Source organism: Amblyomma maculatum, chromosome 8 (genome assembly GCF_055883805.1).
Source record: "Amblyomma maculatum isolate TAMU_Amacu chromosome 8, ASM5588380v1, whole genome shotgun sequence".
NCBI classification, from domain to species: Eukaryota; Metazoa; Arthropoda; class Arachnida; order Ixodida; family Ixodidae; genus Amblyomma; species Amblyomma maculatum.
The window spans coordinates 3,387,711-3,412,845 of record NC_139351.1 but is presented as its reverse complement, the minus strand read 5'-3'; the positions used below and the strand labels follow the sequence as shown (position 1 = coordinate 3,412,845).

General features: G+C 46.8%; 2 protein-coding genes across 4 annotated transcripts in view; one reads left to right on the top strand and one right to left on the bottom strand.

Annotated features, from left to right (window-relative positions):
* The window catches only part of Nadk2 (NAD kinase 2, mitochondrial), a 118,074-nt gene extending 98,897 nt beyond the window's left edge, over window positions 1–19,177 (bottom strand). For 2 of the 3 annotated variants that reach the window (XM_084576045.1, XM_084576046.1), the window contains exon 1: window positions 18,546–19,177. In XM_084576045.1, coding sequence (XP_084432171.1) covers window positions 18,546–18,908 — 363 coding nt within the window. In that variant the 5' untranslated portion in view covers window positions 18,909–19,177. The remainder of the gene's footprint in view (window positions 1–18,545) is intronic. The other variant, XM_084576044.1, reaches the window with a different exon arrangement.
* A 579-nt stretch (window positions 19,178–19,756) lies between these two features.
* Window positions 19,757–25,135, top strand: part of ZnT86D (solute carrier family 30 member 7) — a 72,390-nt gene continuing 67,011 nt past the window's right edge. The window contains exons 1-2 of the mRNA XM_084576047.1: window positions 19,757–20,157; window positions 23,397–23,498. Of these exons, the coding sequence (XP_084432173.1) occupies window positions 20,075–20,157; window positions 23,397–23,498 (185 nt within the window). The 5' untranslated portion in view covers window positions 19,757–20,074. The remainder of the gene's footprint in view (window positions 20,158–23,396; window positions 23,499–25,135) is intronic.

The following is a 25,135-nucleotide window of genomic DNA, read 5'->3' as shown; positions in this document are numbered from 1 at the left end:
AAAGCGGAGAGACCACGCGCTTTGACAAAAATATGTGGTAGCTTTCCCTGACGGGGGAGCGGATGCTTCTGAGATATACATAGGGTATATCTCGTTTAGAATAAATGCACTTTTCATCTTGGCTAGACCTATTTGTCAAGCACATCTTTTCCTACAGAAAAAACATTATTCTAAGCTATTCGAGCGGTCTCTCCACCTTTGCGCAGGGGTTTAGATACTTCGAATAGGAGCCACTATGGGGGTGCATTTGCGACATCAGACCAGGCATCACCACCACACCCCCTGGCTAATATTTTAGTGCACGTCCCGACACAGCTTATTCCAAAGTCATCAGGAAGCAGCACAATGTGGTGCCTACGAACTACATACCACACCAGATTGTAGAGAAGCTGTTCTAGATAATTTCAAAACTCATTGTGCCTGTAACAGTGCTCCAAGAATACCAAAAAGGCCACATGTCACAACAGCTGGACTGAAGAAATTGCATACCTCATCTTCATATGGTGACTCGGAGCACGTTTTTGTCTATGGTTGAGTGACAAACACTGTTCAGCAGCTGCAGTATAGTGCCTGACAGCACCACCGCTTCAAGCTCACGCCTAAACATCAACTATGACAACTGCATTGTCAGATCAGTGGACTATATCCTGCATTGCAGATCATAAAGGCAGACATGGAACCAAGCACATGAAAGCAGCCAGGAGGGAAAATTGCACTCTTGCTAGCTGAGGCACAGCAAGAATGAACTGATTCTGAAGCTAAGCTGCCTCGTGAAAATTGGGCTTCCACACTCTCGGGAAGTGATATCCGAGAAGAAGGCTTGTCGGGCTGGTTGGTTCATGCCGAACGTAACAAAGAAACAGCACTAACAGACAGGATGAGTGGGAAGGCAACACAGACATATGCTCTAACAACCAAATTGTTTATTACACAACAAAGAGCAATATCAAGCCACGAGCCAAAGCACAGATGAAAAAAACTATAGCAGCACAATCATGGTCATGAGATACACACGGCAGCTATCAAAAACATCCCTGATTAAGATAGGTAAGCTCTTGTGGGAATAGAGCTACCGACTGCTGGCTGACATGTGTCACCAAATTCGTGTATTGTGAAAAGTTTCTGATATGAGGCATGTGGTCTGATATTTCTATTCAACAATGATAGTGGTCTGGTTTAAAAACGCCTCACAGTCATTGCAATTGGTGGAATCAATGACAATGTTATTTCAGCATGACTTGTTTTCTACGTCTTTTGCGTAGTCACTCATTGATGCATTGTCCAGTTTCCCCGATGTAAAATCGGCTGCATGACAGTGTAATCTTACATACAACACCACAACAACAGTTGACAGATTTCTTTCAGTGTTTCTTCTCACATGCCTTTTTTCTAATTTCTTGGTTAGCTCTCTTGCACAACGTTCTTAACTTATTCCTGGCAGAAAAAGATGCCGGCTTTGCTCGCAATCTTTTAGTGGTTGTGCAAAACTTTATGAACATATGGTATACACACCGTGTTGTTATTATTTGAATTGTGTGCAACCTTCTGAATCGTAGTGAAAAAAACAAACGCTCGCCAAAATAAAAAGGACGAACATTCCTGTGCCACAACGGCTCGACGCCGCCCATTTACGGCCTGCTAAAACCACATGTGCCCCTACGTCCTATCGTAGACTTTTAAGTGCTCTCCACTGCACGCATTGTCCAGCTATTTGAATCAAGTGCTTCATCCTCTGGCTGGAAGAACATCTACATAAGTGAAGGCACGGCCGCTCAATGGAGGCGCACTCGGTGCGGCCCGTCGCGTCGCGCCTCAATGGCTGGGGAAGCGCGTATTGGGAGAAGTTACAGTTTCCGCCGTCATTCTCCGCGGGGGCGCCACCACTCCATGACGAGGCGCCGCCGGCACGAACGAGCAGACGACGCGGAAGGAGCGCACTGGCTGTGTTGGCGCATGTTATCGTTTTGACTACTCAGCATAACCGCGTGGTTCTGATAGTTCTGCATGCGTGTCATCGGCGCCTGTGTCAACAGCGTGCTAAGCGTATGCAGCACCATGCCAGGCAACTGCTGTGTGCCGCTGTGCACCACGAAAGCAAGAAAAGATCGGTTACCATGAGTTCCCGTGCGATTCACAACGTCGAGCAGCATGGCTGAAAAACATATCTCGGGAGGGCTAGGATGGAAAAGGGAGCCTGTGGGAGGCGAGTGACAAGTCACTGGTATACTCACTGCACTTCAAAGATGACGATTACAGGAAGAACATAAAACTGAAGATCCTGCTTCCTTCAGCTATCCTCTCCGTGCTCCCGAACTGCCCACATTACAAGTTAAGTTACTCACGCGGGCTCATGTTGAACCAAACAAACAACCTTGAAAAAATTAATGTGCGCAGGTCAATAGATATATTTTCCCCACTTGTTATAGCTGCTCTTCATTTTCTCCTGGACAACCACCCGTGTCATCCTGAAGCATGTGTGCTTCAAGATAGCTCCGCCACGATCACTTTTATGACAATGATATCAAAATGGTATGCCTTGCCCAACATAGTGAAGCCATGGAGACACCAAGAGGAGCCGCTCTATTTGTCAGATGGCGAGCGACTCTCTTGGTTAGAGTTGGACTTTGCTATATCGAAGACATTCAGGTCCAAGGAGGCACGTCGAAGCAAAGGCTAACCAAACAAACGTACGAAGCAACAATCATGACAACCAGATCCACAGTGGCACAAATTAAGTACCTTCTTGATCACATCAAGCATCTTACATCAATGTCTTCTGTGTGTCTTACTAGTGCATTGCATATAACCGAATCTTATTTTCAGCTTCCGATACGCCCTAAAGCAGGCTCTCAAAGCGGATCTATAGTATCGCATTTTAGCAGCCTAAGGCAATTCAAAGGCGGGAACGACACAGTTGACGCAAGGGCAGCAGTTTTCACCTCGCAGAAAATACTGAAGGTACCACTAGCGAAAAAAATATATATATAGACTGAGATTATACACATTTTGCCATGATTTGTGCAGGTTGGCATCTTGCAAGCATCAGTCTGCAAATGCACCTATATACACTTAGGCAGCTATAAAACTTGGCATTCGTGATTATGAAAGTTGTACCTTACCAACTGCCATATCACGTCTGCTCGAGAGAGTTTTCGAGTCAGCTTGGATTCATTCATGTGAGGTGTGACCCAGCAGCTGACAGAGTTGGCACCAATTGCATTCTTGGCTGGTTACCTTGCTCGTCCATTTGAAGAGGAAGTATGAATATTTTTACAGAATCTCATGAAACATTTTTATTTATTCTGTTTTCAGTGCCTGCCCGTGTTTTCATTATTTATATATTACCAAAGTTTAAATAACTCCTGGTGCTTACTTTGGAGTGTTAATAATTTTATTTTATTAGTCCCCATCTATTTATTAACTGTGTGCCTTGTGATTCCCGCAAAACCCAGGCCTTATCAGAATTCTTGATGATGGACGCCTTAGGTATCTGAAAATCACCATGCACCTTTGTTAGCAAGGTGATGAAGTGCCCGGAGGCTAATGCGACCACTGCTGACCAACTGGACAGGCAACATCAATCTGGCAGTGGAAAAATCACGCTTGCACATAAACCTTTTTCGATGAAGTTCTTCGCTTGTAAAATAAGCTTGCATGTCTTCTGTGCATCACGCTGCTTCATAATCAAACAAGAAAAAAATTGCCTGAGCCTGCGGGCGTGTCGTTAACTGGCTGTCTTGTGTTGTTTCTTTTGCAACAGTTTGTGTTAGCTAGTATGTTTTGGTGATGGCACCCACTTGAATATTATTTCCAGTGAAAACGGAGGAACAGGCTGAACAATAATGTTGAACGCTACGTCCTGAATTGTAAGTTTCCAGAAATGTGCACGCTGAATAAATGGCCCCAAAGCGTGTCCCGATTCCAAGATTGTAATACCTAATAAGTTATTACAGTGGTTGAAACACAACTAAATGGGTGCGCACTCAGCGAAGCACACAACTGCCTCGATCTCGTTGTAAACGGAAGACCACGAATGACTTGGAAAAGCCTAGTGATGATGACATGCCGCCATCACCTTATCAATAGCAAACTTGCACGTAGCATCACATAATGTGCGAAACGCCGCTCATAATCCTAAATTGAGCAAGCGCCGACCACGCGGACGCCAAAAAGAAAGCACAGCAACGGCCGCTGCGCGCAGCTCTCCGCCCGGACTCGTCCCGGAGCGGTGGCGATGAGAACTAGGCGCAATACGGCTCTTCTGGGCGACACGACGGGCCGCACCCAAGTGCGCCTCCATTGAGCGGCCGTGGTGAAGGAATCCTTGTACTTCACTCAGAAGTTGAAGGAAGTCACTATTGACGATGAGGACGTGCTAGTCTCTTTTGACGTGAACATAGACTTCACGTCAATCCCGGTCGACTTTGCAGTTTCGTGCTGCACGAAACTCCTAGAAAACGACGCCTTTTAAAAGTGAGTGACATTTCCAGTCTGATGGCCTTCTGCTACATGTATTTCGTTTTCCGACTTTTTGGTACAGCCATGGGTGCATCCGTCTCAGTAGTGTGTGCAGAAGTGCTTTAGAGTCAATCGAAATTGAAGCTCTGGGCTCGTTTAATCCACCCCAAAACTGTTCCCCCAGTATGTCGATGACTGTTTTTGAGTGATTCGCTGACAAAATGCAAGCAGACTGCTCAACCACCTAAACTCCTTCCACCCGACCATACAATTCACAATTTTCTTCCAACAGCACCATTTCCTTCCTGGACGTGCTTATCCAAAGGATACCCAGCAGGATGGCAACTTCGGTGTACCGAAAGCCAACGCACACTAGTCGATATCTGAGCTTCCGTTCCGCGCACCCTGTCGGGCATAAGCGTTCCGTTGCTTTACAACCGTGCTTTCCGTCTGGGCCCCAAGAAACTCGGCATTGAGCTGCACATCGTAAGTAAGGACCTTTCAAACAACCCGCAATAGATGCTGAACAATGCTGCTCGCGTCAAAACTCCGATGAATAGGTCATTGACAAAAGGCACACTCCAGGAGTCAGTGAGGCAATACCCAGAATATTTAAAGAACACAGAGTCCAAATCGCTCACGTGCCATTAAGCAAACTAAAACAAGAACATGTGAGAGTGAAGGATCCGCCCAGAGTTGTATACAAGAGATCATGTATTGATTGTGGAGCTACATATATCGGTGCATCTGGTAAGGCATTTGAAACAGCATCAGAATGACGTCGCCAATGGCCGCATGAAAGAAAATGCCTTGGCTGAACATCGCGACACTACGGAGCACAGCATCGATTGGGACAATGCCTCAGTCATCGTGACAGAGAGGAATCTGTCAACACGGCTACTTCTTGAGTCACTGCACAAACGACGACAACCGGATGTGCGGTAATCTGCCCGAGACTTCCGTACGATCATTACGCCACCTAAGTTGTAAGCGTTACACCACCATTTCCTTTGTTCATCCGCCTTCATTGTGAACAAGGGACCCATACGGGCCCCAAAACTTCAATGTTTTTCCCTTTTTATTTTGGCGAGTGTTCTTTTTTCTACTATGCTCCTGCTTCGCCAACGGGTTTTCGTCAAACGCTTCACTAACCTTCTGAATCCTGCTTTCTGCAAGTATTGACTCTGCTACGCTTGAAAGAATTTTTGTCGGGTAGCCTCCAGTGGTAATCCTAGTGATCCGAGTGTCAAAGCTGGCTTCAGTTTTATGACTGCATGACCTATACAAAGCGGCTTTCATGCAGGTTTTCACTATCCGCGCTTAATTATCTTTGGGTGGACCGACTGTAAGGGCAGAAGGCTCTTCCGGAAGAGCGGGGAGTACATCCAACATGGATGGTTGTCCTACAACACAAGTTTCACATCCAAATGCGTCAAAAATGCGTAAAAAATCTGAGCAAAAGGTTGTTGGGCATCACCTTAGCGATAAAAAACTAAAAAATCATCAACTTAACACATAACTTTACAACAGTGCCGTAGTCAAGCTTGGCTTGAAGTCATCTATCGCACGAGGCTAAAAACAGGTCACTAAGAACGCGAACGAGGCTGGGTTCTATGCAAAGCTCTTGTGTTTGGATGAAAAACTTGTCAACACTAGCGAACGTGGACTGTAAATAAAAGCTAAGCATTTCTAGAAATATAGCAACATTCATACCTCAAGAGTTCTGCAACTTTGTGGCACCGTGACGATCAAAGCAATCACATATTTCGGAGATGAGAGCTTTGCAGTAGGTAATAATACAAGTCCTTAACATTTTTCCATCAGGAATAAGTTCGGAGGGTTGTGCAAGAGATTTAACCAAGAAATTGTAAAGAAGGCTTGTGAGAAGAAACACCAAAAGAAATTTGTCAACTATTGTTGTGGTGTTGTATACAAGATTCCGCTGTCATGCGGCCGATTTTACTTCAGGGAAACTGGACGGTGCGTCAATGAGCGAACATGCGAAAGACAGAAAACTAGCCACGCCGAAATAACATTGTCATCCATTCCACAGACTGCAAGGACTGTGAGGTGTTTTTAAACCAGACCACAATTATTGTCAAATATAAAGATCAGGCCACATGCCTCATATCAGAGGCGTTTAACCATACACGAATTTGTTGACAAGTGTCAGCCAACCGTCGGTACCTCTATTCCCCCAAGAGCTTACCTATTTTAATCAGGGACGGTTTTTATAGCTCCCGTGTGTATCTCACGACCATGATTGTGCAGCAATTGTTTTTTTTTTTTTCATCTGTGCTTTGGCTTGCTGCTTTATATTGCTCCTTGTTTTGCAATAAACCCTTTGGCTGTTAGTCAGCGCATTTGTTTGTGCTGCCTTCCCACTCGTCTCGTCTGTTAGCACTGTTTCTTTGGTTCAGAAAGTGATGCTGGACCCTTACTGGCCCATTCAGTGCAGGCTGCCATGCAGTTACACTGGAATAATGTAATGGCTGCATCTTCAAGCTTCATGCTGCCATCTAATCTTATGCAATTTTAAAGGACTCTATTCCATTGGTTATGGCTTGGCGTTACAAACGTCAAAAGCTACTCCCAAGAGAATGGAGTTGAAGCTAGCCTGAACTGCTTCAACTCCAGCATTCCAAGAAACAATCTTATAATTTGTGAATGCCTTACTACACTTATAATACGAGGGTCCTGGAATGTACTGGAGGGCAGGCTACTAAGCATGGCCGTTGAAAAACAACCTGACTAAAATGCAACTATGGGCTCAAAAAACGATCAAAAGCTAACATTGAATGCCCACCTTATTTTACAACGAATTACTCCAATGCCATTCCCAACATAAACAATATTCTGCAAAATGGCCAACCCATGTTAACATATTCTTGAAGACCATCACCAGTAGCCAATACACATTGCAGGGCGAAGGCCTCTCCCATTTTTCTCCAGTTAACCCTGTCCTGTGCTAGCTGCATCCACTTGATCTCTGCGAACTTCTTAAACTCATCCGCCCAAATAATTTTCTACTTCCCCCTGCTATGCTTTCTTTCCCTTGGAATCTAATTGATTACTCTTAGAGACCATCGGTTATTCTCTCTTCGAACTACATGTCCTGCCCATGCCCATTTCTTCTTCTTGATTTCCACTAGAATGTCGGTAACTTGAGTTATTTCTCTGACCCAATCTGCACGCTTCCTATCTCTTAATGTTACCCCTACCATTTTTCGTTCCATAGCCCTCTGCGTTGTCCTCAACTTAAGTAGAACCCTCTTGGTTAGCCTCCACGTGTCAGCCCCATAGATTAGTACAGGCACGATGCAACTGTTACATACTTTCCTCTCGACTGATACTAAAAGATGCTAGTCATAATGTCTGAGTACATTCCAAATGCACTCCATCCCAATCTTATTCTCCTAGTTATTTCCCTTTCTGGTCCTTATTACCTGTGTTAGTAGACATATTAGCCTACCACGTCCAGCATTTCGCTACCTATATTATTTGCTGTTGCTTTCCCAGGGTGTTAAACATTACCTTAACCTTCTACATATTATACTGCTGTCACACGGGCCTTTCGAAGGCCCTCGAGCCAATTGTCTATCGACTCAAAGGCCTTCAAAAACACTGCCACACGGGCGTTTTCAATGGCCATTCAGTCAATAGTTTATCGAGTCAACGGAACAGCTCAGAACTCCATCAAGATCTCCAAGGCCTTCAAAAGTCGCGCAAGGTTGCTAGCATTGAGCCGAGGAGCGCCATGCGCACTCTCGTGCACAGTGTGTTTACGATACAAAAACATGAACAAGTGTTATTGTTTTATACCTTTAATTTATGCAGTAAAATATTAGTGTGCATAATTATTGAAAGATAGCATTGCTTTTTTTTTAACACATTATTTTTGTACTCTCTGCCACTGTAACCTGCATCGCTGAGAAAAGCAAACACAATGAAAAGCACAGTCGTAGAACGTCAATGCACTTCAAAAAAAAGTTGTCCTTTTGTCCTTTAATAACAACTAAAAACTGGCAGTTACTAAAAAAACGTAACAGTTATATTTTATTTCGCATTGATAGAAAGACCTTAGTTCTTTAAGCAAAACCGAAAGCAACAATAGTGGCGGCACAAAAGTTTGGCACCAAACACCAGAACTATTTCAACAGCCTTAAAGTTTTACCATGTAGCAGCGGCACAACTCTGAGTTCAATAGCGATTGAAAACCAAGGCTATCGACTCAATTGCCTTTGAAAGTGATCGAGTGACAGGGGTATAAATCTTTAGGCCTTCCTTCTTGCTTCTCCTCTCTAGGTCATTAATCATTCATTGCACCATTCAAAGGCACCAACGATAACGTAAAAAACAATGCAAATCTGATTTGGTTTGGTTTACGGGTTTAATGCCCCAAAGCGACTCAGGCTGTGGGAGACACCGTAGTGGAGGGCTCTGAAATTTTACCCATCTGGGGTTCTTTATCATGCACTGACACTGCACAGCACACAGGCGCCTTATTTTTCGCTTCCATCGAAAAGTGGCCACTGCAGACGGATTTCGATCCCTCATCCTTGGGCATAGCAGTTAAGCACCCTAACCACTGCGACACCACAGCGTGGTGAAAGATTTTCTAGTACAACCTAAACTCAGTAACGTGCATCCAACTCAACCACAGCCTTCTTCCCAACCCAGGTGTACGACATGCATCCACAAATGGCATCTTGGCAAATGATTGTACTTTTCAGATAAAATTGGGCTTTAATTGCATATTGTTACGTACATGCCCCTAAAGAGGACGACGAGGGACTACTCTGTGATAGACGACGAAGCTGAAGAAAACGGTTGGTGCTTGCCTGAACACCTAGTCTCTCATCACCTGTTGTGGGTTCCCCTGTTGTTGTACTAGCCTTCTGCCATGTATCATCTTGGTGGAGGTGAATCAAGATCCCCGTACGCGCCAATTAGCCCCATTTACGCTGCCAAAAGCTGGATTTGCGAAGCGGTTGCCACCTACCTGGATCACAACCACATCTCAAACAGCCACGATGACCTCCGAAGCAGCCCCTACCACCGCAGGAACATCGCCTCAGCCAGTTGTTCTAACGAAAATTCGCCACCCTCCCATCTTTAATGGCGACGACAACCCAGACATTGCCGATTGGCTAGACAAGTATGAGCGCTGCAGCCGGAACAACCACTGGGATGCCACCATCATGCTCGCTACCATCATCTTTTATTTAGCGGGAACAGCTCGAACATGGTTTCAAAACCATGAACAAGAGCTCGTTACTTGGGATATATGCAAGCGAAAGCTTAAGGACTTGTTCGGGAAACCAATTGGACGCATTCTCGCTGCAAAAACGGAACTTTCGTCTCGTGTTCAAACCCCCACGGAGTCTTACCTCGCCTACATTCAGGACGTGCTTGCGTTGTGTTGCAAGATCAACACCTCCATGCCGGAAAGTGACAAGGTAGGGCATATCCTCAAGGGTATCGCGGATGATGCGTTCCACATCCTATTCTGCATGAATTACGCTACCGTCGACTCGGTGCTTCAAGTCTGCCGAAAATTCGAGCAGGCTAAACAATGACGTCTTGTACATCGCTTTGAGCGTCTTCCGAACATGGCGGCTACCTCATCCTGCGATGACCTGGCCCCTTTGCACCAGCCCTCCCATCCCACGACCGTGACTCAAATCGTCCGGACAGAGCTCGAGGCCCTAACGCCTGCACCACTCCCGTCTCCGCTGCTCGACACCGTGGCCATGATACAGGTCGTTGTCCGCCAGGAACTTGCAAACGTCGGCCTCTCCTCTAGCTCCGTGCCGCCCCCGCCACCATCGCACCCTGTTCCTTTAGTGGCTGCTACAACCACCAGCACAGCCTCCCCACGTCGCTACCTTGGTCACAATCCTGCAGAGTGGCGCACACCAGACGACAGGCCAATCTGCTTCATTTTCTGTCGAGCCGGCCACACTTCACGGTATTGCCGTAGCCGTACTTTTCCCACCCCTCGCTCCTATTACAACTCTGACCGTCGGTATTACTATGGACCTCGACGCTTTGCTGCCCCACCAGAGGAGCCCCGCCCCGCCTATGATCGACCTGGACACCTTCCTCCTCAACCAGATGAGCCTCGCAACGAAACCGTCTCATCTGCTCGTCACTACCGCCGATCTCCATCTCCCTGGGCTCGTCGATCCCGTTCACCGGTATCTCGTCGCGGCTCCTCCCTATCATACGCCGGCACCTACTCGGGAAACTAGCGAGTGCAGCGCCCGGGAGTGACGCTGCATTATCGACCCGGACTGCCAACTCGGTTCTGAACCCCGCACCTAGACGTAATCTCATTGATATTCTTGTGGATGGAGTCCCACTTTCTGCACTTATTGACACTGGTGCCCACATTTCTGTCCTCAGTTCCTCGCTCTGCCGACGCCTCAAGAAAGTCCTCACACCCGCCACCTCATCTACCATTCGTGTTGCGGATGGCAACACAGCTACTGTGATCGGTATGTGTACTGCACGCATTAGCGTTGCCGGCCACAACATCCCTGTGTTATTTACAGTCCTCACCAGTTGCCCTCAAGACGTTATACTAGGCCTAGACTTTTTAACTGCACACTCCGCACTAATTGACTGCTCTTCTGGACTGCTTCATCTAGACCTGCCGTTTTGTCCTGATGAACAAGCTCATGCAACTTCAACGCTCCGTCTTCGCTCCGCTGCATTTACTGGTCTGCCATCTGAAGCCGCTGTGTATGTGCTCATGTCGCCTTTCCCCCCCCATTCCCGATGGCGACTACGTTGTTTCCCCCTTAACCGATGTGACTCTGCAGCGTAGCATAGCCCTCCCTCACAATATTGTGCATGTAGCGAATAACCACACTTATCTTCCAGTCCTGAACTTCAGCTTTTTTGTACAAGTTCTTCCCGAGGGCACTTCTCTCGCCGAACTGACCTCGTTGTCTGACTTTATTGTGTGTGCACTTTCAACTGACCCTACTGCTGCAATATCGAAAAAGCATGCGCCATCCCCGCCTACGGAAGCCCGCATATCAGGAATGGTAGCTCCTGACTTGTGTCCTGATCGTGCTCAAGCACTTACCAACCTTCTGGCCTCGTACAGTTACATTTTAGATTTTGGCAACTGACCTTTGAGACAAACGTCCCTCGTTACTCACCGTATCGATACCGAAGACGCCAGCCCAATTCACAGAAGACCTTACCGAATCGCCATTTCTGAATGTCGCGTCATACAAGATGAAGTGGACAAGATGTTGGCAAGAAACATTAAAGAGCCCTCGAGCAGCCCCTGGTCGTCACCAGTCATGCTTGTTAAAAAGAAGGACAATACCTGGAGGTTCTGCGTTGATTACCGACACCTCAACAAAGTTACAAAGAAGGACGTTTACCCACTTCCCAGGATAGATGATGCCCTCGACTGCTTGCATGGTGCCAGTTATTTTTCTTCGATTGACCTTCGTTCCGCTTATTGGCAGATCGCGGTTGACGAACGGGACCGAGAGAAAACCGCCTTCGTTACTCCCGATGGCCTATACCAATTCAAGGTGATGCCTTTTGGCCTGTGTAATGCGCCCGCTACATTCGAGCGTATGATGGACTCTCTTCTGCGTGGTTTGAAGTGGACGACGTGCTTATGTTACCTCAATGACGTCATTGTCTTTTCTTCGACCTTCGAGAGCCATCTTTACCGCCTTGATGCCATTCTTGGAGTCTTCCGAAAAGCTGGCCTTCAGCTGAATTCAAAGAAGTGCAACTTCGGCCGACGTCGACTCAAGGTACTCGGACACTTGGTCGATGCCCGCGGCGTCCAACCTGACCCCGACAAAATTCGTGCTGTAAGTGCATTTGCTACACCCCGCTGTACCAGTGACGTTCGCAGTTTTCTTGGCCTTTGCTCGTATTTTCGGCGGTTTGTCCCCAACTTTGCAGAGACGGCTCGCCCACCCACCCTTCTTCTGAAGAACGACGTTCTATTTTGCTGGGGCCCAGAACAGTCTCAAGCCTTTTCTGCGCTAATCGCAGCCCTCACCAACCCGCCGCCCGTCCTGGCACACTTCAACCCCTCAGCCCCAACGGAGGTACGCACCGACACCAGTGGTCACGGTATTGGTGCCATTCTCGCCCAGCAGCAGACGGGTCGCACTCGCGTCATTGCTTATGCCAGTCGCCTCCTTTCAGCAGCTGAGCAAAATTATTCGATCCCAGAACGTGAGTGTTTAGCTCTCGTATGGGCCATTACAAAGTTTCGCCCTTACTTGTTTGGCCGCCTGTTCTCCGTCATCACCGACCACCACGCCTTATGTTGGCTTTCTTCGCTGAAGGACCCTACTGGTCGTCTCGGGCGTTGAGTCTTCAGGAATACACTTTTTCTGTCGTCCACAGGTCCGGCCGGCTACACACTGATGCCGATTGCCTGTCCCGCAACCCGGTAGATCCGCCATCTGAAAGCGAGTGTGACGATGACCCCTGTGTGTTGTCGATCTCTGACCTTTCAAACATTCGTCATGAGCAGCAATTAGATCCCAAGATTTGCGGCATTATCAACCGCCTCAGCACTGATCACCCTGACGCTACCCTTGCTTTGTATGTGCTCCACAACAGCACTTTATATAAGCGCAATATGCGACCAGATGGCGCTGAGCTTCTGCTCGTAGTCCCCGACCACCTGCGTGTCACCGTTCTTCAGCAGTTGCACGACGCGCCTACTGTGGGTCATCTTGGCGTATCTCGTACGTATGACAGCGTCCGCTGGCGCTTCTTTTGGCCAGGCCTCTGCCGCTCTGTTTATCGTTACGTGGCTTCTTGTGACAGGTGTCAGCGACGGAAGAAGCCCTCGGTTGTGCCTGCTGGATCCCTACAGCCTATCGACATCCCAATAGACCTATTTTCCCGAGTTGGCCTTGATCTCCTCGGGCCTTTTCCTCTGTCTGCTTCGGGGAATAAATGGATTGCAGTGGCTACGGAATGTACTACGCGCTACGCCGTTACACGAGCGATACCCACCAGCTGTGCAACTGACGTGGCAGCGTTTCTCCTCCACGACGTCATCCTGCTCCACGGTGCACCACGCCAGCTGCTCACTGACCGTGGTCGCTGCTTTCTTGCTCGAGTAGTCGAAGAAATTCTCCAATGCTGCTCCATTAAACACTACTTCACCACCGCTTACCATCCACAAACGGCCTCACCGAACGCCTCAATCGCACACTCACGGATATGCTGTCAATGTATGTATCGGCTGATCACCGTGACTGGGATATTACCTTACCGTTGGTGACCTTTGCGTATAATGCATCCCGCCACGATACAATAGGCTACTCGCCCTTCTATCTTCTGTTCGGCCGTGACCCTTCTCTTCCATTTGACAGCGTACTCCCTCCCACCGCGAATGCAAGTTCCTATGTTCGCGACGCCATATCCCGAGCTGACGCCGCCCGTGTTATTGCTCGCCACCGACTGGCTTCCTCCCAAAACTCTCAAAAACGCCGGCCATGATTCTTGTCATAGGGACGTCCACTACTCTCCGGACTCTCATGTCTTGCTCTGGACTCCCGCTCGTAGAATTGGGCTCTATGAGAAGCTCTTGCCACGCTACACAGGCCCCCTACCATGTTTTACGGCCAGTCACTTCCGTGACATACGAGGTCACCCCTGTGCACCCACACCGCCAGTTCGATATGCCCTGTACAGAAATTGTTCATGTCGCTCGTATGAAGCCATACCACTCCAGCTGTACTTCCTCGACATAGTATGCACCGGGACAGTGCTTTTCATGCCGGGGTAATGTTACGTACATGCCACTAAAGAGGACGACGATGGACTATTCTGTGATAGACGACGAAGCTGAAGAAAACAGTTGGTGCTTGCCTGAACACCTAGGCTCTCATCACCTGTTGTGGGTTCCCCTGTTGTTGTACTAGCCTTCTGCCACGTATCAATATCATCAAATGTCTACCTTCTAGAATGCTCCTTCTGCCATATGCAACACACTGTAGGGACAGGACAGTCAGCGCAAGATTTCTCTCAGATTTGCATTATGTTTTTTCATTATCCTTGGTGTCTTTGAATGGTGCAACGAATGATGATCTAGAGAGGAGAAGCAGAAAGGTAGGCCTAATGACTATTATACAGAAGACTAAGGTAATGTTGAACAACCTGGGAAAGCAACAGCAGTTTAAAATAGGTAGCGAAGTGCTGGATGTGGTAGGCGAATATGTCTACTTACGACAGGTAGTAACTGTAGATCCGCTTATTCTTTGCCTGTATCTAGGCAAAGATTTCCGGAAAGCTGTTTCCCATGAGTTCAATCAGAAAGAACGCGAAGGGATAAAACTATCTCCAATCAGCAAACAGACAATAAGAAAGGCATTTATAATGCATTAATTTAAAGCATTGCTACCAGCAGAAATAAACCTTTCGAAAGAAGAATTATTGAAATACATTACCATTGCACCACAATCACGCTTGAAGACAATCGCATACAGATTGAGCGGTCTGCTTTTTTCTACACTTGTTCCCTGTTCATGTCCCTCTTGTGTTTTACTCTGTGGTTTTCAAGGTGATTATGTCTTTCTCTGTTTTCCAGATGGAGCATGATTTGGAGAATATGCTATGTGGACTGCAACAGTTGACACATTTGGCTGTGCGCTCACATCTTGTTTACACTGTGTTTGTCATCTCCGCATGTGACACAAGTGGATTTGCGCCGGCAAGCCAAAGAGCTGTGTCCAAAGCACTGGCACTTGAAACACATTCTGGGGTTCGGAATGTAAGAGCAGACTGCAGTTGAGGCAAGCTACATGAATCGATTCCGGTAGGGTGGTGCTGTTAAAGGTTAAGACTATGTGCTTAGCCTTTATCTCTGTTTTATTGCCCCTGATGGTGATTCGGTATGCTGCAATTATACCTTGTTCAGCAAGTTCTTCTAGTTCTGCATCAGTGCTTTGTAGTAGTTCCATCTCGGAGATGACACCTTTGGTGTAGTTTAGGGTGCAGTGAGGAGTCACCTGCACGCCCATTCCTCCAAGATTTTGTGGAGACTGAAGTTTACTACTCTGTTCTTTTGTTGTTATTTCTACGACAAGGGCACCATTTCTCTGTTTCTTCCCTTTGTAGCTTTGGGCGACACAGTTTTTGATGCCTTTGGCGATGATGAAAGCAGACAGGTTTGCTACAGGTTGGTCTGTCAAGGAATGAATAATGTAAAACTTGGCAAATGCTCTAGGTTTTTTTGGCATGTGCTGCTTAGCACAGTGCGGCCCCTTTTCGGGGGCCGATTATGTTTTTTTAGAAGATTTGTCCATATGGCATGTAATGGCTGGCTAAGGATTCCTAATATTCAGTTGCCTCTTTTTCATCCTCATATTCAGAGAAAGGTCCCGGAGCCCCTCGCCTGGCAGACAGACGAGGAGCCCGTCGGCCGAGGCTTGACCTAGACCGTCACCGTTCAAGGTTTCTTCCCTCCACCTCTCAACTTATCGCCATGGTACGGAGAACAGCCTCTGTATGATGGCTAGGGGTCCGTGATGGCGCCAAGCACCAACACCTCATTACATAAGGTGCCCCTACAGGGGAATGGGCAGTCAGTGTCACATTCTAATTAGGTTTCCGATTATGATTTCTGAGCCTTGCTTAACCGTTTGTATCTCAGTGTCCACCATTATGACCAGATAAATAATGGCCACACAAAATACCTAAAGCTGTGGAATACCAGGATGATATTGCTGTGTTTTACTTTATCAGTTTCTGCTCATACCTGCTGTCGAACACCTTGGGTGCTGGAGACAAATGGTGCTTCAATGAAATGAATGCTCGAAAACCGGGTAAGGAAGCAACAATCAAAAAGTAGGTAGCATTTTTATGCCCTCAGAGAGCTCTCTACATACACACTGCCCATACTTTTAGACCTGCCAAAATTATTAATCACGCTCAAGCATTCAGAAGACAATCGCAAATAAAATGTTACATGAACTAGTACATACTCAAGCTGTACTGAATGCCAGAACACTCATGAGATTTTCAAGCTACTATCTTTAAATGGTAGCTGGAATAAAATCATCATAATCATCAGCCCGACTATACCACTGCAGGGCGAAGGCCTCTCCCATATTTCTCCAATTAACCCGGTTCTGTGCTAGCTGCATCCACTTGACCCCTGCGAACTTCTTAATCTCATCCGCCCACCTAACTTTCTGCCGCCCCCTGCTACGCTTTCCTTCCCTTGGAATCCAGTTTGTTACCCTCAGCGACCATCGGTTATCCTCTCTTCGCACTACATGTCCTGCCCATGTCCATTTCTTCTTCTTAATTTCCACTAGAATGTCGGTAACTTGAGTTATTTCTCTGACCCACTCTGCACGCTTTCTATCTCTTAATGTTACCCCTACCATTTTTCGTTCCATAGCCCTCTGGGTTGTCCTCAACTTGAGTAGAACTCTCTTAGTTAGCCTCCACGTTTCAGCCCCATAGGTGAGTACAGGCAAGATGCAACTGTTGTATACTTTCCTTTTGAGCGATACCGGTAAGCTGCTAGTCATAATCTGCGAGTGCTTGCCAAATGCGCTCCATCCCAATCTTATTCTTCTTGTTATTTCCTTTTCATGGTCCGGATCTGCGGTTACTACCTGTCCTAAGTAGACATATTCGCCTACTACTTCCAGTATTTCGCTACCTAATGTAAACTGCTGTTCCTTCCCGAGGCTGTTGAACATTATCTTAGTCTTCTGCATATTGATTTTCAAGCCTAACTTTCTGCTTTTTCTGTCTAGATCATCAATCATTATTTGCAGTTCATCCCCCGAGTTGCTTAGCAAGGCAATGTCATCAGCAAATCGCAGATTACTGAGGTATTCTCCATCTACCCTTATCCCTAACTGCTCCCATTCCAAGTCTCTGAATACTTCCTCTAAACAAGCTGTGAATAGTACTGGGGAGATTGTGTCTCCTTGCCGAACACCTTTCTTTATGGGAACCTTGTTACTTTCTTTATGCAGAACTATGGTTGCTGTGCAGCCACTTTATATAACTTCCAGCACTTTCACGTACAGCTCATCTACTCCCCGATTTCACAATGCCTGCATCACCGCTGAGGTTTCTACCGAGTCAACTGCTTTTTCGTAATCAATGAATGCTATGTGTACGGGCTGGTTATATTCCGAACATTTTGCTATCACCTGGTTAATGGTATGGGTATGATCGATATATCAACACTCAGTGCTTTGCAAAATCCTTTACTACATTTACTGCCAATGAACAAATGCAATCATCAACAGAAAGTAGCAAATAGCTGCAGGCATCTTGAAAAAGATGTAATTTGCGTCACGATCCCGGTTAAGGCCCGAGATTTGAATCCACTTGTCGAAGTAGGCATTCGTCAGGGGGAGCAGAACAGGACCATACCCAGCAGCTAAGCTCATGTGGATATGATAGCTGCCTATGTTTATGCTGGAACATTAGTATGCTTGGAGGAATTATGACATGGGGAAACTAAACTGCAGGACACCAAGGTCAGCACAGCAGGTCTACTACGTTCGTGCGCACAAGGCGACACGTGCTAGGTTGTGACATTACTCGCTTTTCACACCCAAAGTTCGGCACGCAGTCCCAATTTGTCCCACCTGCGGGACACCCCGCACGCTTTTTCCTTGAGTCACGCCCAGCGGTTTAACGTGGGTTATGCCACCGAATCAATTTCTACCGCCTGAGGTTACTAACCGAGCACTGACATTTGGCGATTCAGAATGGGGCCAAGTGACCGGGGTGCGGTAACAGCGCCAGTCAACAAAGCTTCGAGGCTCGTTTTACAACGTTGGCGGCCAATCGGCAGGAAGCGTGACGATCTGGACAAGTTTGTTATGCAACAAGACAGTTTTGTTTTCTTTTTTTTTTTATTATTATTTCATGCCACCTATGGTTACCGGCACGGGTGACTAGCACTTCCTTTTGTCATATCACACGTCCCAACCGTAATGTAAAGAACAATAACAATAAATTTCAACAGCGCTACCGAAGTGCTCGGAGGAGGCCGGTTCAGCTGGCACTTCTCTGCCGCTTGGAAGGAAGGGCGACAAACTCACATCTTGCACCAGCTGCTCCTCGGTGAGGTGCGCGTGGCGGCGCTTCTCGAACTCGTAGCGCGAGAACTTTGTGAGCACCAGGGCTCGCCGGGGCCGGAACGCCTCGGCCGACGACTCGGCCGTGCTGCTCGCCGAGAAGTGCATGACGGAAGCGGGGCAGTGGGTCGCCTGCGCTGCGCCGCGACGCCTCACGGCCGAACTGGCGTGGTTCTTGCGCAGGGCCGCTCTCCAGATGTGCTGCATCGCACGCTCACATCTTACGGCCTGCGGCGGCAGCCGGTCACACCACCCACACCTCGCTGCAGCGGATGATAGCGGCGACTGCACCGCACGCAGCAGCCATCCGCTGCCGCAGTACCGCATCTCCGAGTCTCGGATGGCTTGGGCCTTTCTGCAATGCTTGAGCAGCTCAAAACATTAAAAAAACGCATCGGTAGAAATAACCGCGTCAGCCCAAGCGCAACTTGACGCGGCACAACGGCTGCAGTAGTCTCGCAAGGAACTGAGAAACTGCGGTTCAGTCAGTTCAGTACCAGAAACCATGACCACTTTGAACAATGCCTACCATTTCTTTAGTGCCTGTCATATCGTTGTTCTCACGAGATGTGAAGCTCTCTCCTCTTTCTAAGCAAAGTAATAGCGTGGCGTCACCCCGCAATCGCATTCCTGAACTGCTGCCTAAATGTAGCTTTTTATACCCTGTTATAATATTTTGTGGCATTCTGATTTAATTTAAGCGTATTTCTAGCTGCCAAAATATTTTTTTTTTTACTACTGTGTGCAGTCTAATTTTAATGAACAACATTGTTTACGAATAGTGTTATCTTAATTATTTCGAAAATGATGAAGTTGATGCGAAAAGTTGGCTTTAGCCGTTTACCTTGCGACTACCTGGTGAAACAAACTGGCATTAACAACTTAGCAATGCAAGCATGCAAGGACTCGGAGTTGATGCGACGCGGTCGGGGGCAATGTTGGTCAGGGGCGGCAGGCATTGAGATGCTTTGAAGCAGAAACTTGTGAAAGTGGCGCAAACGTCAGCTGTTTCGTACAAATTTGGAGTTCACTCGAACACTCGTGAGCAAGCTTGAAAGCAATATACTTGTTTTAGAAAAAAGAATGGTTAGTTTGATATAAACTTTAAAGTGCGTTATATTTCTTTTTGACGCGACACTTGACACTAGCAACACTAGTTTCGCTTTTTACTTTTTTCGTACTTTCGTAGACTGGGCGCGGATAAGCGCACGAAATTAGTTCGCAGCCCGTTTACGATACCCATTCGTATTTTCTCTCCACGCCCCAGCAGCGACTGGCCGTGGAATCACGACACAGTCAGTCACGGTACTGCACTGTAACGGTATAGTGGTCACGGTAAACGTCAGAAGCGAAACTGTCACCAGTGCGCGTGTTCATCGGTTCAACCACCAGTGCGGCGGCTGCTCAAGACGCAGCCAGCGACGGCGGGAGCAATATGTGTCGTCGCTCATTCAGCCGCCAGTGAGGGGAGCGAACCTCAGACTCAGTGGACAATGCTGCCCTTACATGCCGACGACAAGGAGTACCGAACGAAGCGCGGCTCGCGGTTCAAGGAGCGACTCCAGGGCTGGTTCAGGTGCGTCTGCGACGTGGCGCGTGCCTCGGCTACCGGCATATGGCCGCGTCGCGGGAGCATCGCAGGAAACGGCGGCATCGGATTTTACTACGAGCACCGACTGAGCTCGACCGTTCTCGGACGCGTTGTCCGAGCTTCGGCGCAAGCGTCGCGCCGGCTTAGACACGTTTTAAAGCTCGTTCATAGTGCATTCTGCTGGGGAATGCGGTTAGAGCGCACTTCTAAAATCGGAAGAGTCACCAAAGGCAACTCTAGTTCTAGACTTGGTCGTACGCTTCCACCAGCCGCCAGACCAAGCCTTTCCGCGCATGTTTTTCTCACGAAAGAAAAGTTCCTTCAATATGGTTCCCAACATAGCTCGGCCGTGACAGTTGCGGCTGGCTTGGCCACGTTGGCTGATCTGACGGCACAGATGAAGCAGAAAAATCGAGTTAGCATTTAATCCAAGATACAGGGAAGAGAACAGCTGATGCAGTTGGAATCTCGAACTGACCCGGTATCTTTAATGCAGGAGCCTGCACTGCTACACATATGCATTTTGCACTTGTTTATTTAGTACCCTCAGCGCTAATAATTAAATGGTATTGGAGAGGGGGGCAGTTAAAAAAGGTAAAAATATTAAGAGTTTAGAGTTAAGGCACCGGTTGTTTTTTTTTTTTTTTTTATTATTGCATGTTCTCTGTAATGATGTGCACAACATTTTTATATGTGAATTGTTTGCCTACGGCTCCTAGATATGTTCAGTTTACTCTCTTCCTAGCTTCACTTCACTTTCAACAGCCAATTGGTGGCCATGGCTCCTAAAGCCAGTATAAGTCAGATGTAACATGAAAAATACTGCAGTATGCTGACTACTTCATTGTTTTAATTCTGCTACACAAAAGCCAGCCTGTCTCAATGATGTCATCTCAATTGACGAAGAGCGATTTTATTGCAGTTTTCTTCTTGCCTCATGTGGCTTGTACTGACCTTGCCGAATTGAAAGCATACTGATTGTGGCAATCAACTAAATGCCTCTCCCCATTGGCCTACCGAGGCTTCAGGTTTACGGACGGACAGATGTCTGCAAACCAAGGGGTTTTAATGCTAGCTCATTAAGAAATGCCCTTGTATTGTTAAGCAGGCAAATAAGGTTGCAAAACAGGACAAAAGGGCAAGAAAATACACTGGACCTGTCTCCGTCTCGTGTCCTTTGCATTTGCCTCATCGTGAGCTGGCCAACGCCTTCAGCTTCCTCAGGAAATGTAGCGGTCTTGGGTGAGGCATCTTATCACTCGTTCACTGGCTGCTTTATGTGGCTGTAATTAGGTGTCTCATTAACTGCTGTGCAAGGTAGTATGAGGAAAGTGGCAGAGTGACACTGTTCGGCTCACATGAAGAACGATGGGCCAAGATGCTCTGTGGCCAAGAAAGCTGGGGTGGGAAAAAGGCCCCCTTTGTCATCAGCAGCAGCCTCTCCAATGGACCCATTTTCGCGCCAGCTGAAGCCACCCCCTTGGTATCTAAACTGGCCCTGGCTATACGTCAGCATTCTCTCTGAATCCATTTTGTTACCCTCTGAGGGTTCTCCACATTAGAGGCGCAGGCCCATTTCCTCGCTGTTTTTACTTGTGCCCCCTCTGCCCTTGTCCTGGCACTGTCATCCTTGCCTGCTTCAATTTTGTTAGTTTGGATCAAGGCATTTCCGTTAGCCTCCCTCTTGCTGGTGAGCAACTAGTCTGCTTCTCGAATTTTACGATAGAGTGGGAACCAGTGTAAAGTTGTCTGGCTGGAGGCACAGAGGGAAGTAACTGGGAGAGGCATTCCTTTGAGGCACGGGCAAACCAGTGTTCTTTCACTCCTTGTATGGAAGCATGCATGTTCCAAAGCAAGAGCTGTACATCTGATGTCTTCGCTGGATGAGGTGTCACCTTGATTTGAAGCTGTGTCAGCAGATGTCACAAAGAGGCCGAGTTCTGCACCCTACATGACTCTCGGATTAGGGGTTTACATGTTAAGCGAGACAATCTCCACGTTTTCTTGGTAAATATTATTTACTGCAGGAGAACTACTGGCTCTCTTTTTTGGTGTGCAGTTGGAGGCTGTATACTCTTAATTTTGGCTCTCTGTTATGAACAAGTTGGCTTGCCAGTAATTTATTTTGAATTAACTCACAGATGTTTATATTTAGAGCTGTGTGCTTGGTGACGGAAATATTATTGGCTTTGAAAAGTAACTGCAGGTTGGTTGAATCACTGAACCACTAAAAAGATGCGGCCAGTTATTTTTCTGAAAACTACATTTTCTTATTTTATGTTGCATTGTGAGCGAGGGATACACATCACATGGTCTGCATAACGATAGCTGTGGTGACTGCATATGAACCTTGGCAGTAGCCGTAACTTGACATTTTATTGATGCATTGTTTAGCATCAGTGCAATGGCAGACCTCCCTAAACGAGTGGTGCTATGCAGAGGGGAAGTTTCCAATGTTTTCATAGGCATGTGTCAGCAGAGCAATGTGCACAACTGTGCCGTTTAATCCATCAGTGTAATTGTCAAGTTGCATCCCTGGCTTATATATTTGATTAATTTTGGCTGTGACGCAGTATAGCGCGGCTGGTACCAGACTGCTTTGACATGTGTGACCACATAGCAAGAGTGTAACATTTGAAACCTCCTCATCTCAAGTGAAATGCAAGCTTTTTAACCATTTCTCATGTTCTCTCCAAGTGTGACACACACGCAACAGTGTTGGCATGCCGCTTTAGGACGTTGAACCCCACAAACCAACCAAACCAGTGTTGGCATGCTTCAGTGTTGTTCTATGAAATGTGAAGGAGTTGTCAGTTTTCATGGCTGACAACCCAGGAGAATAAGCAAACATTAGCTCAGTCAGTAGTTTCCTTGAGTAACATCTGTTTATATGTAAGCACAGTAATAGAATTTACTACCACGCGTATATATACTGGTTCCTGATTTTCACCAGGCAAAGGATGAGCCTTCGTAACAAAAGAGGGCTTCCATATGACTATGATCATGACTAATACTAAAAAACAGAAGTTTCGACTGGGTAATTTCTTATGTATTTACACTGAAGTTGAAAATGTCATGGGCATTATCATTCCAACAGAAAGCTCTTGAGAATGAAAAAAACTGTTCTGATGTGTACAGCCAGGAGTGGCAGCCCAAGGGTATGGGATGGTTTTCTATATTGGCCCAACTTCTTGAATATGGGATGCCCTTTTCTCTTTGTGCAGGCTAATCTTCTCGGACAAGGCATCACGCAACCTGTTCCTGTTCCTCATTCTGAACTTGTCCTTTGCATTTGTTGAACTCTTATACGGAGTATGGACCAACAGGTGAGAACAAGCTGAGAGTGCCACGCTTCGAGTCCGAGTGCACGTCCTGAAGATGGTTGGACAGCTCAATTAGTGGGAGACGTGCGATAATTGGGCCTGATTGGCCATGCGTTTTGTAGAACTGTACTATACTTTTACGAAAACCAAATCAGAACGAAGATTGAACACAACGCAAATTGACAACTGATTTTTAATTGAGTAGGGTTAATTCTTAAAGGGGGGTGTACACAAGTGCCTCCTATGGGTCAGTGTGTCAAAAACTCGAAGGGAAAAAGAGAGCACAGGAAAACTGAAGTGGGGGAACCACACAAGCAGATCTACACAATAGAACAAACTCATCTCGACAGCCTAAGCTGACACTTTTGCTGACTGCAACAACAATATGTTGCTAATGCATTTGTAAGTCTCTGCAGATCTGATTTCAAGGGCCTTGGTTATTTTCCTTTTTGTTTTACTGTTTGAATGGGATAAGATGGGAGTTCTGCCAAACATTGCCATGTTTGTTGTGTATTTGGTCTACTTCATGTTCGTAAAATTTAGCACGGTATTCAAGAGGTCGATTAGAGGACACTCAAGCTTTCACTCTAACAAAATAGGCTACATTTTCTTGCATGGGTGCAGTTTATTTCATTGGAGAATGGCACGTTTTCCGGCTGTTTCAGGGTTGTTATTTTGTTTGAGTTGGTCTGGCTGAAACGCAGGAACACAGATGTAGGGAGGTGAGCACGGTGCTCCCTCTTCGCCTCACAAGTTCGTGTCCCAGTGTTGCGGCTTGCACACCCAAACGGTAAATGAAGTGGAATGAAATGCTGCAGGGAAAGTACTCTGCTTACTACGAGTGGTTTTGAACGCCTCTTCTAAAGAAACAGTTTTTCAATGTTTTATTTAAGAATGCTTTCTCCTCTTTGTGTTTCAATATGATGTCACTAAAGCGTAGATATTTAGGCGTGCAACTGCTGGAAAAAAGAAAACAGTCGTGTATGGGCTTCCAGCCGGAGTATTCAGAAATGTGTTGAAACCTCACCATAAACAGGCTGTTCTGTGAGGCGCTTTTGTGTAGCAAACTTACAGCTCTTCATTTTAAAGGGCCTAGATGGAGAAGTGTGAAAAACACGGTCGGTAGGGAGGAGTGGCCCTCTGCACGTGACCGTGCAGCGCTGCAGCCAGGACCACCTTCATCTTTTCTATGGTGATGTGGTTTGGCGTAGTTCGTCACTGTACTTTTGTATCTTGCTGCTATGCTCAGGGTGTAGGTGAGCCGTACGTGAAAGTACTAGAAGATATCTATGGTGGCTGCACAGAAACCATAGTTCTACATAAAGAGAGTAACAAAATTCCCATTAAGGAAGGTGTTAGACAAGGAGACACGATCTACTCAGTACTATTCACAACTTGCTTAGAGGAAGTATTCAGAGACTTGGAATGGGAGCCGTTAGGGATAAGGGTTGATGGAGAATACCTCGGGAATCTGCAAATTGCTGATGACATTGCCTTTGCTAAGTAACTGTGGGGTGAGCTGCAAAGAATGATTGATAACCTAGACAGAGGAAAAGCAGAAAGGTAGGCAGTATCAATATGCAAAAGACTATGGTACTGGGAAGAAACAGCAGTTTGCAATAGATTGCGAAACACTGGAA